This window comes from Chlorella variabilis (genome assembly GCF_000147415.1).
Source record: "Chlorella variabilis unplaced genomic scaffold CHLNCscaffold_43, whole genome shotgun sequence".
Lineage (NCBI taxonomy): Eukaryota > Viridiplantae > Chlorophyta > Trebouxiophyceae > Chlorellales > Chlorellaceae > Chlorella > Chlorella variabilis.
The window spans coordinates 74,658-88,831 of NW_005435046.1; the positions used below are offsets into that span (position 1 = coordinate 74,658).

The window sequence follows — 14,174 nt, forward strand, 5'->3', positions numbered from 1 at the left end:
TGCACAGACAGGCTGCATCCAGCACCCCGTCGCTGCGCATGCATCCTGCAAGGTGATGCCACTGCTTGCTCACCCATACGAAGAAAATCTAGCAGGAGGGGCAGCAAGCGTCCGGGTCAGGCACAGGGGCTGGGAGCTATGAGGGGCGCGCATGCATGCACGCATGCATGCACCCAAGACACTTTAAGAACGTCAAGCATGCATGCCAGGGCGGGGAGCTGATCAAGCCCGCTGGTTGCTCACCGCCGAGGCAAACATGAAGGAGCAGAGGAAGAGGAGGTACTTGATTGGGTGCAGCAGCAGGGCGGGCTTGTTGAACCAAAACACCTGGGAGCTGAGCTGGTTAACCTTGGCGCCGCGGCACACGTGCCTGCAGGACATGGCGCACACCGTAGCATAGAAATGATGAAAACGCATGTATGGAATGAACATTCAAACCCCATTGATTGTTGTTCACACGAGCAGGGCCTCACCGAATCACAGAGAAGAGCTTGACGTTGACGACAACCAGCACGACTCCCGACAGGATCACAAACAGCATGGCCCTTCAGCCCAGCACGCCGCTGATCCAGAGTGATCCACCTGCGGCAGCCGGGGCGGGCGGCGGCTCATCATAATATGACGAGGCGACAGCAGGGAGGTGGCAGGGAAAGCATGACAGACAGGTGGAGAAGGAGCCCATGTTTGTAGCTTGCTTGCTCCGGCGCCGCAAGTCAGCACACCAGCGCATGCGGCCCCTCACATCTCCAGCGACACCCCCACGATCTGCGAGAAGTCGTCCTCCATGGACAGATTGATGTAGAGCCAGAAGTCGAAGCTGCGGTGGGAGCGCCGCAGGCACAACCCGCGCAGGAGAGGCGGGAAAGCGGACGGGGGTCAGGCGTGGCAGGGTGCAATGTGCTGACGCAGGGTGTGGGCCCCTTGGCAGCGGGGCAGGGCCCACAGCACTCACCCCTCGGGCACGCGGTGTGAGAGCATGAAGGAGGCGCGCATGAGGCGCAGCTGCTCGGCCGACACGGGGCGCGGCAGCAGCATGTGCAGCAGGCAGATGGCGTACTCCTGGGCCCAGCCGGCATAGTCGCCCCTCTTGATGGAGGTCGACCTGCAGCGCATTAGATCAACCTGATGGCGGCAAATGTGGTGGGGCCAGGAGTGGTCCTCACAACAGCCCTCGCAACAAGGCACCGGCCAGCAGGCCCCCAGTGGGGGGCTGCCAGCCAGGCAACCGCCTGGCAGGTGTGCCTCTTCGGCGCCCGGCAGCAAGCTTGCTCGCCTGATCATGATGGATGAGCGCGCGACCGAGAACTGCGGGGGCGGGCCGGGTGCCGCGGCTGGCGCCACTCCAGGCAGCATGGACCCATCCATTTCTTTGGAGGCCACTGGAGCCAGGATGGCCACTCTGCTGCTGCCATTCTGCCCTGGCTCGCCGCCCGTGCTGTCCGACGGCGGCTGCTGCTGCTGCGCCGTCTGCTGGCCCCGCTCTGCCGCGGCCTCTGCTACCGCCAGCTGATCGCTGCCACGGCTGTGCTCGCTGGGATCGAGCTTGTCGGAGGCGGCGCCGCCCTCTGCCTGCTTGGAGGCCGCCACCGCCGCCGCAACGAGGGCGGGCATGCTGTGACCTCGGGCCGGCGGCGGAGCTGGCTGGTCCTCCTTGAAGGCAGCGGCTGGAGCTGCGGCCCCGTTCTCAGCAGCAGCCGCAGCAGCGGCAGTTGGCGAGGCAGGGGTGGTGGCCGGGGACCCAGCACCGGCGGGCGGCGAGGAGGCCGCGCCGCGGCTGCGGGACGTAGGCATCGTGTGACGCCGCAGCAGGCGCGAGTTCATGAGGCGCTGCCAGCCCGTGGGAGCGGGCTGCACCTCGGGCGTCGTCGATCGGTCCAGCAGCTTGCGCACTCTGCAGGCGGGTGTGTGGTGCAGCAGGGGACGGGAACTGTGTGGGGGCATGCTGGAGCGGGCAGAAAGGCTGGGCCAAGGGTAAGTGGCAGGCTGCTACATACAGTAGAGTGGGGTAGTTCCCCCGCTGTAGATACTATTTACTATAAGTACATACAAACCACAGGGCGACTCACCCGCGCGCATGCTCGTCCTCGTCCCCGCAAAGGCGGCGCCAGGAGCGCAGGCGCCAGGTGGACAGCAGGATCATGAGGATGCCCATGAAGACGTGGGTCATGGCCGCCGTAAAGATGAAGATGTGGACCTGCAGGGAAGATACGAAACATACACACCAACGGTGGGCTCAACCCTTGAGGGGTTTAAGGTAATTGCAGCGCAGGCGATGGATGAGGAAGGCGCGCAGCCCATGGCGCCGCTGCCGTGGTGCGCCCCGCAGCGCACGCGCCTGGTGCAGGGCAGTGATGGTGATCAGCTGCGCCTTGCCCTCGCCGCACTTTTCGGAGTCCAGCGCCACAATGCCTGCGCATGGTTGTGTGGGCCAAGGGTCGGCACCCAAGCGCTTTGACTTCCAAGCAGCACAGGGGTGCACAGCACCCAGCAGCACACGGCGTGCCCTCAGCGCTGGCCGGCCTGCCCCGCTCACCATCGCACTCCAGCTTCAGCGCGTCTCGCGCGGCCTCCGCCTGCGGCGTCTCCGCCGCGCGCTGCAGGTACTCCAGGCTGCACTCTGTGGGGGTGCAGCCCGAGCTGTTGCTCCACTCCTGCAGCAGGTCTTGCAGGGACGGCTCCTCCGCCAGGCAGGATGCATTCTTGCCGCCACAGTTGCAGAAGTCGTCGCCGCACTGGCGGCTCGCCAAGAAGCAGGAGCCCACGGTGTCTGTGTCCTCCAGGCAGCAGTCGCAGCCCGGCACGTTGCTGCGACAGGCAAGGGCGGGGTTTGGGAGGGCCGCGGCACCGGGCAAGGGCTGGCCAGGCGTCGGGCGCGACATCAGTCATTGGCAGGCTTTCCAGGGGTTGCGTCGGCAACCACCCTCACCCTATCAAGCTCCATTGCTGTATCGTGCTCGACGAGTATGGCACTGCATGACGCACAGGCAATACAATGTTGAGCATGCATGGGTGCATGCGTCCGAGCGTTGGGGGGGGGGGAGAGATGCTTCCCAGACGCCTGCCTGACCCAGGCACCACCACCACCACCACCAACAACAACAACAAATGACACGTCCGCTTACCGCAGATGTTGGCGATGGGGTCTTGCAGAACGATGAGCAGCAGCGACACCAGGCCCACAAGCGTCAGCTCCAGCACCAGGTTGGATACAGCTTGCGCCAGCCCATTGCGCTTCCGCTTCTTCAGGTATCGCATGAGCCATTGCGTGCTCTGCAGGCGGCAAGATTGCTTCAAGAAGTCAGGCCCTTGCTTGGGTGCGGCAGCAACGCGTTCGTAAGCTGGATGGCGGGGCTGCATTCGATGGCGCGGAGATAGGTAGGTGGCGCAGGCGCCGGCACCAACAGGACCCGCAGCGCTCACCCGCTCAAAGGTGAGGGACACCACCAGGAAGAAGAGGAGGATCCCCGCGAGGGTATAGGTTGCCACGTCCAGGAAGCCCGCCTCTTTGGGCCCCAACGACTTGCCAGCGCCAGCCATGCCGCGGAATGGGCGCCGCCGCCTTCAGGTGCCGTCACTCCAGTACAGCTCCCCCCAACCGACCACCGGGGCTTTGCAAGCTCAGCTCAAACTGGCCGCCCCACACCAAATGCAGGGCGCTGTGTGTGGGCCTGGCAGTGGCAGGGGAGGCAGGGCCGAAACCTCGCTTTGCAGCCAATCACCGCTTCTGTCCACTCACAGTACGCTGTGGTGCCGTGTGGAGGTGCATGGATAGCCTGCAACCACGCAAATGCGACCGAGGCCTCGCGAGGGGGTTTTCTTGGTGCCTTCCTCCTGGCGCATTGGCCATCACAATGCAGCACCACAACACGTTGCTATCAATCGGATCATTCGGCATCACCAGCAGAGAGGCTGGCGGAGCTCCATGGCGTCACCAACCATGGTGCACCACTCACCTCTGGTGCGCCAGGCCAGTCCAGCACCCCTCCGAGCTGCCCCGCGGCCATCCAGAAGAGCAGCAGCAGCGCAGCGGCGCGTCAGGGCCAGCAGCAGCAGGGATGCAGTGTCTAGCGGTGGGTTGGCGCCGCCTGCCGCCACCGCCTGCTGCGACAGCTGCGACGTGCGCCATCTCTACCAATGCATCTGATGCAAGCGACCTCGCCTCTGCTGCAGCACAAGAGAGCAAGAACATTCTGGAGGGGTTCTTCATTGGGCGGGCCCTGGCCGAGACGGTGAACGAGCGGCTGGGGGCGGCACTGGGCGATGCGCTGGCGGAGTTTGGGAAATGGGATGCCGAGACGCGGCAGGCCATCCGGTGAGCAGCAGGCAGTGGGAGCTGGTTGCAGGATGTCAGATCTTGCGCCTGGTTGGCCTGGGACTTGTCGGCCCGCTCATGCCGCTTGGCGCCCCGCTTGCTTGTACCCCTTGCCCGGCTGGTGCGGGAAGATCGGTGGGCCTCACATTCCTGTGTGGCCCTCCTGTGAACAACCCGCAGGGAGTTCCAGGAGGAGGTGATGGAGCGGGCGCAGCGTGAGATGCTGGCAGCCGCGGGTGCCAGCGATGCCAGCAGCAGCGCCGCTGGCGGCGGCAGCGGCGGCGGCAGCTCTGTGGGCCTGGGCGGCGCGGCGGCGGCCCCCGACCTGCCTGCCCTGGTGGATGAGCTGCGGGCCGAGGTGGCGGCCACGCGGGCGGTGGTGCAGCAGCTGAAGCTCAAGCAGCAGCAGCAGGGCCAGCCGCCATTGAAGCGGTGATCTCGTGGCTGCTCGTTTGATTAAGAAAGCCAGCCCCGCCTTTTGTATACTCTCTCCACATCATTCTCTTTGCATTGAACATCCGCTCGCCATTTCATTTCGATTCCACTTGCCCCTCGACCAGGAGTGAACAAGCGTGCCCACGGTGCTCCCGCCTAGCGCTAGTGCTAGCACACAATATTTGACCCCGATGCAACACACCGTAAGTGAGCTTTCATTAAATGCAAGATTATGCTGCAAACAGTACACAAGGGCAGTCTGAAATGGATGGTCTGCCGCCAGAAGGGCAACAAGCGTCTGCGCCGTGTGCTCGGCTGCAGCTGCTCGGTGGTGCTGCAGCCGCCGCGCCTCCCTCCCTCCCTACTGCTCCTTCAGCTCATACACCTGCAGGTAGGTCTCCGACAGCGCCACCATCTGTGGCAGCACCTCGGTCACCCGCAGGTCTTGCACCTCGTACCACACATCCTCCACCTGCAGTAGCAGGGACAGGAGGGGACACGCTAGGAGAAGGGGAAGAGGCTGGGCTCCTCGCCCGCAGGTGGGGCAGGCTGCACTGTGTGCTGGCCCAAACGGGGAGCGGCGCGGCGCAGGCCGCAAGGCGGGCAGCAGGCGGGCGGCGCCCACCTTGCGGTGTATGTGCACGCGGTACAGCCCCGCCCCCGCCTTGCCCTCGTGCACCACGTTTGCCACCAGGTCGTACTTGCTGGGCGCGGGCTGGCTGTCGGGGCCTGCAGCGGCAGCGGGTCGGACGTGGAGGGGTGAGGCAAGGAGGAGAGGGGGCAGGCGCAGGCGCACACAGTGCCAGCGGCCAGCCGGGCCCCAGGCTGCCCCCCCCTGCGCGCCACCGCCCCGGCTTGTACGAGCAAGGCCAGCGCAGGGCGCACCCTTGGGCACCGGTATGCACCCCGCCAGCTCCAGGTTCTTGACGGGGAAATTGACAATGGTGGGGTTCTTCTCCACGAAGAACTGGTTCTTGAGGAAGCGGCGCACGTGCAGCACCATGAAGCGCGGCAGGCGCGTGACGCGGAAGCGCCGCCGCCCTGCGCAGGGGACGGGGCGCGCAGGCGTGCTGTCGCAGGAAGCCGGTGCAGGAGGGTAGGGGGATGCTGGCAGCAGGCCCAGGAGGCCAGCAGGCACCGTGGCATGTTCCTCCCACAGCTTCCGGGTGCACAACAAAAAGCAGCCAGCGTCGCACGGCGCCCACAGCCTGCCCCCTGCCACCCACCGGCCTTGATGTCCTCGTGCACCAGCTGGCCGTCAAACTTGCGCAGGATGTCGAAGATGGGGACCTGAGGGATGATCACCTTCTCCAGTGCATCCTTGAACAGGGGCGCGGCAGGCAGGTCCAGGCCTGCAGGAGGGGCAAGGCGGGGCGGCGAGGGCACAGGGGCGATCGGTCGTCAGAAAGGCATCCCAGCGCAGAAAAGCGAGCGGCAGGCAGGCCCTGGGTGCGCCCAAACCAGCGGGCGACCACAGCGCACCCAGCATGAGGAAGGGCACATGGTCGATCACATCTTTTATCGCCTCCTTGGCCTTGCCCGTCCCCGCCTCCGTCACAACCTCCAGCTCGCCCTGAAGGCAGTCGGTGATGACTGCGGGCCACAAAGAAGGCAGGAGAGGGAGGAGAGGTGGCAGCAGTGAGAGCGAGAGGGTGGAGCAGGCATGGCCGACTGGCTCCCAGCAAGCCCCGCAGCCCTCACCCGACCGCTTCTTGCGCTTCCCTCCCGTCAGGTCCAGGTGCAAGCTGTTGACCAGCCAGGACAAAAACTCCAGAGGGTCGCTCTGCCGGTCGATGATCAAGCGCTTGCTGCTGGCAGACATGACCGCCTGCGGGGAGGCAGGTGGGCCAGCTCCGGTATAAGCAGGTGGCGGAGCCGGCACAGCGGCGAGCAGCAGCGGGGGCGGTATGTGGAGCTGCCGGGCAGTGGCCCATCCGAATCCGAATCCAAATTGGCTAGCGCCGCTGCTGCCCAGGTGAGGCCCAATGCTGCTTTGCCACCCAAGCAGCACGAAGACCTGCCGCATGCCATGCAGCACACGGCAGCTGCCAGCTGCTGCGTGCCAGCTGCTGCGTGCCAGCAGCCAGCTGCCGCGTGCCTGCATGAACTCGTGTGGCGAGACCTGGCCCTTGAAGGCGCGCGGGTTCCACACCTTGCGCACCAGCTCCCCAAACCGCTGCACCAGCAGCGACTGGCACGAGGCGTAGTTCTCGGGGCGCAAGAAGAAGTCGCTGCGAGCAGGTGGTGTGTGGTATTGGGTGTTGAGTGCGTGTGAGTGCGCGTGGGCCCTCAGTGCAGCAATGGACGCACCGCCTGCGAGCTGCCCACCCAGCCACCACCCACCGTATGGGCCACACGCGTATGAGCGCCTGCACCACCACGTTTGCATAGTCGTTCTGCTTCATGTTGTTCAGCCCCACCAGCCCAGGCATGTACTCGCTGCCATCCAGGGCCCGCGCCCAGCTCACGCCGCCATCCAGCTTGGACACGTCCTCAGCTGCACAGGCGGGGGAGGCAGGGCAGGGTGAGGGGAGCGGGCAGCGCCAAAGCCAGGGTGGGGTTGGACGTTCTCGCAAGCAACTGGCGTGCTGCCCCCCAACACACATCCCACAATGTGCAGCGCCAGGGCAGCGGCCAGCACTACCCGTGAAAGTGGGGTTGAGCACGTACTGGATGTCAGCCAGCGACCTGTCCTGCACCTCGTACATGTCGGGCAGGCAGTACACACGCCCGCTCTCCACCTGCAGGCACACCGTGCCGCAGCGCCAGGCGGGCAGCGAGCTGGGTGGACACGGCGTCGGGGCAACACGACGCCCTGCCCCGGCCGGCACCGCCCGACAAAACGGCAGCGCACCCCTGCCCCACCACACCTGCCTCCCGCAGCACACACACAGCACACACCTTCATGAACATGTGGTGCCCCGCCTCTAGTGCATGCGTGTACGCCTGCGTGCTGGGGCCCCGCCCCTGCACCCCGGAACGAGAACGCAGGGTCACACAGCAGCGGCGGAAGCAGGGTTGCACAGCGACTTTTGTCACTTGATCAGGCAGAAACGCTCGCAGCAGGTGCAACAGGGGCTGCCAGGAGCAGCAAGACCCACCTGGAAGTACTTGCCACACACGAGGCAGGCATACACGTTGTGGCCGCTCAGCGTCACGGAGCAGCACTTTTCAAAGTCGAAATCCAGGTTCTGCAGCAGATCGGGGAGCACGGCAGCTGAGAGCAGTGGCGCTGCGTGCAGCTGCAACACTGGAAGCAATCAAATGCAGGCTTGCGCAGGGCTGCTGTGGACGGCGGGGGCTGGCGGCAGCGACGGCGGCGCACCTGGCGGGAGATGGTGTCCAGGTAAGGGCACTCGGCACCCTTGCGCACGCTCCTGCTCATCTTGTAGTGCGACATCAGAGGCTTGTCGTCCTCCTCGTCCTCCGGCTGCGCCTCTGCCGCCGCTGCAGGCTCCTCTGGGGCGGCCTGTTCCCGCGTGTCCTCGCCATCGTCCCCGCCCTCCTCCAGTTCGTCTCTGATGCGCTTCATTCACGCAATCTGGGTGTGCAAAAGTCTGCTGCGGCGGGTCGGTGATCGAGAAAAGGCGAGATGGGTGTCTGGAGCGTCTACAGCCTACTACTGTGGATGTGACGTGCGTTGACAGCATTCGAGGGACCCGTGATGAGGCTCGAGCAGCCAGCGGCGCTGCGGCGGTACAGTTACGGTACAGTGGCCTCCTGAAGCTCTGGAGGTTGTCAACAATGCGATTCGTCGCCCAATTGACGGCCTCTGCAATCGTAATAGATGCAGTACGCACTCAAAAGCCCTGAAGCAGCTCGGTGTATCGAATACCTGGAGACGTTGCTTCGCCACGAGCTCCAGCAGTCAACTCCTGATGTTGCAAGGCTCAGGTAAGGACTTGCGGCGCTCTACAGAGGCTGAGAGTTGCCAAAGGCACCGCCGCCATGCCGCCACCGTCACCGTCGTTCCCTCCTCGCTCCTATATTGCAGCATAGCGCTGGGTGCGGTGGAGCTGAGCCTGACTCCCAAGGATGCCAGCAAGCAGAAATGGCCGGCAGACCTGCCCGGCACGGTCAATCAGCTAGCGGCGGCCTTTGAGGCGTACGTTGGCGAGCTGGCAGGCAGTGGTATGCTCCAGGCGGAGGCGGCGCCTGCAGCCAAGGTCAAGGCGGTGGCTGATGCGGTGTGGAGCAAGCTGAACAAGGGATACAGCAAGGACCTGCAGCACGCGCAGGTTGGCAGTTGCGCTTTCGTCGTGTTGTTTTGCCAGTGCTTCACTGCGTGCAGAGCCCCACCTGACAAGCGGCAATGCCTCCGCCACCAGGCCAACCCGCCTCCCTGTGCCGCGCCCGGTTAACCCTGCAGCACGTGTATAACTTTGCGGCGCTGCTGCTGCCGGGCGGCATGCCTGGGCTGAAGAGGCAGCTGGATTGCGCAGGCGTGGTCACGACATCCTACGCCCTATGCCATGCACTCAGCCGGCGGTACCAGCAGCACGCTGAGCTGGCGGCGGCACGCATGCAGATCAGCGAAGACCACTGCTGGATACAGCTAAGCAACAGGAGCGACAGGGAAACTACTGTGGAAGTGACCACAGACACAGCTGCTAAGCGTGGGCTGCCGGTTTCTCGGGAGGCCTGGGAAGGGTGGCTTTACACGGGCGGCCACGCTGTGCTGTGCTCTCCGCACGCCGCCCTGGCGGCGCTCGTCTCCTCTCTCAACCCTGCCATCTCGGGCGGCAAGAAGGGGGTGAGCCTGGAGGTCTGGTGTGGTGCCTGATGCTGCCTGCTGTTCACAGGTTGATGTCTGCTTTCTGACCGAAGCAGAACCAGCCTGCCTAGGCACTTCTCAAGCCACCCCCCCCCATGCCCCTCCCGTGCTCCGCCGCAGACGGACAGCGAGGAGCTGCAGGCGGTGCAGCAGCGGCTGCTGGAGGTGCTGGCAGAGGTGGAGCCGTCGGCCCTGTACCCGGCAGCGCTCTGTGCCCTGGCAGACCTCAAAGAGGTGTGCTGCTGCTCGGTGCTGAGCAGCAGTGCCTGCACAGCTTCCGCTGGGGACTGGCAGGCACGGAGGTGCCTTCGCCGCTTGGATGTTTTGGATCCCGCTGCTGGCACTCCCTGCATGCTTTCCAAGTACATGCTGCCGCTGCTGGCCCTCCTGCTGCCACCCCAGGTAGCAGCCCAGGATGCGCTAGATGCAGCTCGGGACAGCGGCGATGCAGCGCAGCTGGCGTGGCTGCTGCAGCGCAGATTGGGCGATTCACAGGAACTGTTTGAGCGAGCCATCAGGCTGGCAAGTGGCGGCAGACCTGCCACCGGCGCCACCAACGGCAGCATTGCTGACAGCGAAGGCAAGGCAGCACAAGAAGGGGATGGAACGGCAGATGGCAGAGTGTATGTTGCGCTGCGGATTGACGACGCGGGCGGCTGCGCCACGGTGGCGCTTTGCCTCAACGAGCCGCAGCCGCAGCCGCAACCACCACCGCCGCCAGGGCAGCAGCAGCAGGAAAGCGCATCGAATGGCACCCTTGCAGTAGCAGCAGCAGCTGGAAGCAGGTGTGAGAGAAGCCTGCCGGGAGAACCTGGTTGGATGTGGTACTGCCACTCCTACCTGGCAGCCTATCTGGCCAGGCGAGCCCAGTTTCTGGGCAGCTGTGGGGAGCAGCACTGGGATGCTGCGATGGACACCTTTGCATCCGCGCTGCAGGCCGCCAGCTGCGGTGCTGCTGTGCTGGCACGCTACCGCTTCTCACCCTCCACAGGTGTGCACCATGCCATTGCTTTTTATTGCCCCCCTGGTGCTAGCCTCGCCATCGGAGCACCGAGCCCTTTACCCGCCCGGCTGGTGCTGGTGCCAGCGCTGGTGGCGATCAGCAGTGGAGATTCTGTCACCGATGCTGTCGCTGCCACCCCTCCTCCCTCCACCTGCAGATGAACAGCTGCACAATGACGTCGAGGGGGTGCTGGAGGAGGTGTGCAGGGATGGCCTGCTGGCGCTGGCCAAGAGCCAGCCTGGCGGCCAGATCAGCGACCCTGCGCCCCTGGCCTCGCTGCTGCTCCTGTGGGATGGCGTGTGCCAGCTGTTTGCCGGCAAGGCCAAGCCCAGCGGCTGGGTGGCGCTGGTGCTGAAAGCAGCCAAGCTGTTCAGCCCGGAGGCCAGGGAAGCGGCGGCGGCGGCGGTGGAGGGGCGCATCAGCAGCGGGCCCATGGTGGCGGCGCGCCAGCTGTGGCGGGATCTCAAGCCCGTGCCGCTCAAGCCGCTGTTTGAGTCTGCGGACGTCACTGGCGGCGACAGCGGCCCAGGCGCGCGCGCCGCCAAGCGGCAGCGGCGGTGAGGACGCAAGGGTGCCACGGGCATTGGCTGGAATTGCTGCAGCCCTTCCTTTCACATCGTAATTTTGGAATGTTCACGGAGGCAGGAGTGCAAGGAAGGCCTCTAGGCCTTCTCCGGGAGGCCCCGGGAGGGGGAGGTGGTGCACCACCGTCCACCTGGCGCCCGCCCCCCCCAGGCGCACTTCTTCTTCCGGCATGCGAGTTGTCAGCCGAGCGTCTGGCTGTGAAGGCAACGCCCCTGAGGGAGCCGCAACCAAGCCCTCTCCGAGGTCATCATGACGGGCGTGGAAATGGCTCTGGAGCCGACCAACGGCAAGCATGGTGCGTTAGATGCGATCAGTGTGTGTGGGTACAGCTGGTTGCAATCCCGCCGGTATGCTGAGCCCACCCTGAGCGGTCACAAGCCTGCAGGCACGCTAGGCTCTGTTGTGGTCCTCATTTTCGCTTCAGTGGTGAGTGGCTGTGGTTGATCTTCGCTCCTGGCGGGAGCCGGCAGCGGGCAATTCCCCGCCGCTGCCGCCTGCCAGCCGCCGCGCTGGCCCTGAGCCTCCGCTGGCTTCTCTTGCCCGTCACTTCCTGCCCTGCCTCACTTCATTTGCGCTGGGTCGTTGCTGCGGCGCTCCCCTTGCATTGCCTGCCACAGGCGGGCGTGGGCGTACTGACACTGCCACAGGCGATCGCGTGGATGGGTTGGGTGGCGGGGCCCTTGCTACTGATAGCATTCTACTTGGTTACGCTGCTGTCCGCTCACATCATATCTCGGCTGTACATGGTCGACAGAATCGAGTTTGCTCGCTATCACCATTCCGTGCAATACGTGCTGGTGAGGTGCAGTTTCCCCCCCGGGTTAGTGGCATCTGCCACCTTGCTCCCTGCCTGCTTCGCTAATGCCTCGTGCTCAATGTGCAGGGCGACCGGAGCGCCAAGCTTGTGGCAGTGTTCCAGTGCACCAACATGGTGCTGACCTGCATCGGTGCGTGTGGCGAGTGGCATGCGACAGGAGGCCACTGCAATCCCTCCTCTTGCCGTCCATTGCAATTGCTTGTGGGACACAAAGGCATTGCTCCCCTCCACCCTGCCGCAGCCTACTCGCTGACCGGAGGCGCCGCCCTCCAGTATGCGATCCAGCGGCTGGGTTATGAAGAGATGAAACAATACCCTTGTGTGCTTGCGGTGGGAGCAGTGGAGGTGCTCCTCAGCCAGATCCCCTCCCTTGCCGAACTGTGGTGGGTCAGCACACTGGCGACGGGGGCGGCAGGTGAGCACCGGAGCTGGCTTGGGCTGCACGTGCCTGATGATGCGTGGGCAGGCAGCAGCGCCGCCCGGATAAGACTGCCCTGCCAGGGCAGCCCTGCCTGGAACCTGCCGATCCTCACTGCCTGCCTGGCTGCACGTGTGCAGCCCTCTATTCCACCATCGTGCTGGTCCTTGGCTGCATTTATGCTAGAAACGGCCTCGGAACCGTCGGCGGCATCGAGTCATCCTCCGCCGACAAAGCTTTCAACATTTTGGCATCGCTCGGCAACTTAGCGTTTGCATGTGGGGTCATGCCCCAAATGCCTGCTACATCTCGCTTGCCCCCAGTTCTTGTTTCATGCTGCCTCTGCCTGTGTCTGTTGCAGTTGGGTTCGTCGAGATCATTATGGAAATTCAAGACACCCTTCGCCAGCCGCCGCCCGCAACACCGACAATGCGGAAAGCAATAAACATTGGTCAGTTTTGTATTCTTGTAGCTGCATCACACCCGTCCTGCCATGCCGCTGCCTCTGTCATGCGCCCGGGGTGCCAGTACCAACCATGATGTGCCACCACTGCTTGTGCTGCTGCAGGCGTGAGTATGGCGGGCACTTTTTACCTCCTGTCCAGCGTGGTGTGCTACCTATCATTCGGCAATGATGTTCCCGGCAATGTGCTGGAGGGCTTCGACAACCTGACGGGTGCGTATGGCTGGCGGGATGGCCAGGGGCTGCGTTCCGGGCAGTGTGCCCTGCGCGCAGTCGCCACATTAGTTTGCCAGCCGACCCACGCCATGCCTCTGTCCCTTGCAGATTGTCCTGCCTGGGTCATCGTGATCGCCCAACTGCTGGTGCTGCTGCAGGCAGCCACGGTGTGGCAGGTGAGCAGCGAGAAGTGGTGCTCAATCGCTACCCCACCGGATCCTTTCCAGCGCTCACCTGGCGCGTGTTGGATGGATGCCCCTTTCTGCAGATCTGGGCGCAGCCTTTGTTCGACACCATGGAAAGCATTGTGAAATCCCAGAAAATCAGGCGGCAGCTGGCAAAGGCAGCCAAGTCTGAATCGGCGGGACCGTTGTCCACAGCGGCTGGTGAAGGCGGTGATGGAAAGCTGGGCTCCGCCCACGACAACATGGGCCCAAGCCACGCCCACGCCAACACCTTGCCGATGCCCTCTCCCTTTCACGCCAGTGGCAACTTCGCCGCAGCCTTTTCCGTGGACAAGCTGCCGACATTGGCAGAGGACCAGGAGGCGGGCGACTTGGGGTTGCAGGCATCCAGCCGCGTGGTCCTGTTGACGCCCGAAACAATCACCAGCTGCAGGAGCTCCACACTGCGCCAGCGGCCCATGTCCGTGCGTGGCTCGGGGATGCTCACTGTGGTCAACTCGGCCCCCATTCCTGACCTGCTGCCGCCAGGAGGTGAGCGGGCATTTGTGATCCGAAGCAGCGAGCCATGTTGCCGATTTGTTTTTGAATATTGTCTGAACTGACCCGCTAGCCTCTCCGCATGCTGCTGCAGGATGGAAGGCAAGCAAGCGGCACATGCACACCTACGCACACCACCAGCACAGCATGCGCAAGGCCTCCGGGGAAGCGCCGCACGTGCGGCCAACCAGCTTCCTGAAAACCCTTGGCACGGCGCTGAGCAGCAAGGCACTGACCTGCCACATCTCGACGGCTGCGGCGAACGAGCATGTGCCATCCAACGACAGCGGCTTCCTGATTCCCTTCTGGCAGGTGCGTGGCGGGGAGCTGGCAGGGAGGGGATCGCAACTGCTCATGTTTCACCTCCACTGCAAGTGCTGGCTCCTCCCATGTGCTGCAGCGCTTTCTCCTGCGGTCCAGCTACGTTGC

At 64.4% G+C, this 14,174-nt stretch overlaps 5 protein-coding genes across 5 annotated transcripts; 3 read left to right on the forward strand and 2 right to left on the reverse strand.

Moving 5' to 3' along the window:
* Nucleotides 1-222: 222 nt before the first annotated feature.
* On the reverse strand, nt 223-3,537 carry CHLNCDRAFT_55622 (hypothetical protein; the record flags this gene model as incomplete). Its single annotated transcript, XM_005842773.1, has 9 exons — nt 223-370; nt 743-817; nt 953-1,102; nt 1,358-1,891; nt 2,067-2,194; nt 2,457-2,805; nt 2,927-2,969; nt 3,123-3,270; nt 3,421-3,537. The coding sequence occupies 9 exons, from the start codon at nt 3,535-3,537 to the stop codon at nt 223-225; spliced, it is 1,692 nt and encodes a 563-aa protein (XP_005842835.1).
* Nucleotides 3,538-4,055: 518 nt separating this feature from the next.
* Nucleotides 4,056-4,748, forward strand: CHLNCDRAFT_142594 (hypothetical protein; the record flags this gene model as incomplete). The annotated part of the gene is made up of 3 exons (XM_005842761.1): nt 4,056-4,062; nt 4,171-4,312; nt 4,493-4,748. 3 exons carry the CDS (start codon nt 4,056-4,058, stop codon nt 4,746-4,748), a joined length of 405 nt encoding a protein of 134 aa, XP_005842823.1.
* Nucleotides 4,749-4,950: 202 nt separating this feature from the next.
* CHLNCDRAFT_33393 (hypothetical protein) lies at nt 4,951-8,346 on the reverse strand. The gene is made up of 12 exons (XM_005842774.1): nt 8,073-8,346; nt 7,849-7,938; nt 7,649-7,714; nt 7,392-7,488; nt 7,091-7,244; nt 6,786-6,978; nt 6,449-6,575; nt 6,230-6,340; nt 5,974-6,099; nt 5,633-5,788; nt 5,373-5,476; nt 4,951-5,219 (listed from the first exon to the last, which is right to left on the reverse strand). The coding sequence occupies exons 1-12, from the start codon at nt 8,277-8,279 to the stop codon at nt 5,109-5,111; spliced, it is 1,542 nt and encodes a 513-aa protein (XP_005842836.1). The 5' UTR covers nt 8,280-8,346; the 3' UTR covers nt 4,951-5,108.
* A 65-nt stretch (nt 8,347-8,411) lies between these two features.
* CHLNCDRAFT_142596 (hypothetical protein) lies at nt 8,412-11,085 on the forward strand (the record flags this gene model as incomplete). Its single annotated transcript, XM_005842762.1, has 6 exons — nt 8,412-8,443; nt 8,742-8,985; nt 9,117-9,512; nt 9,642-9,755; nt 9,924-10,512; nt 10,682-11,085. 6 exons carry the CDS (start codon nt 8,412-8,414, stop codon nt 11,083-11,085), a joined length of 1,779 nt encoding a protein of 592 aa, XP_005842824.1.
* A 1,446-nt stretch (nt 11,086-12,531) lies between these two features.
* Nucleotides 12,532-13,007, forward strand: CHLNCDRAFT_17797 (hypothetical protein; the record flags this gene model as incomplete). Its single annotated transcript, XM_005842763.1, has 3 exons — nt 12,532-12,622; nt 12,706-12,795; nt 12,913-13,007. Coding segments are annotated over 3 exons (276 nt in total), but the record flags the coding sequence as incomplete, so codon positions are not given.
* Nucleotides 13,008-14,174: the final 1,167 nt, after the last annotated feature.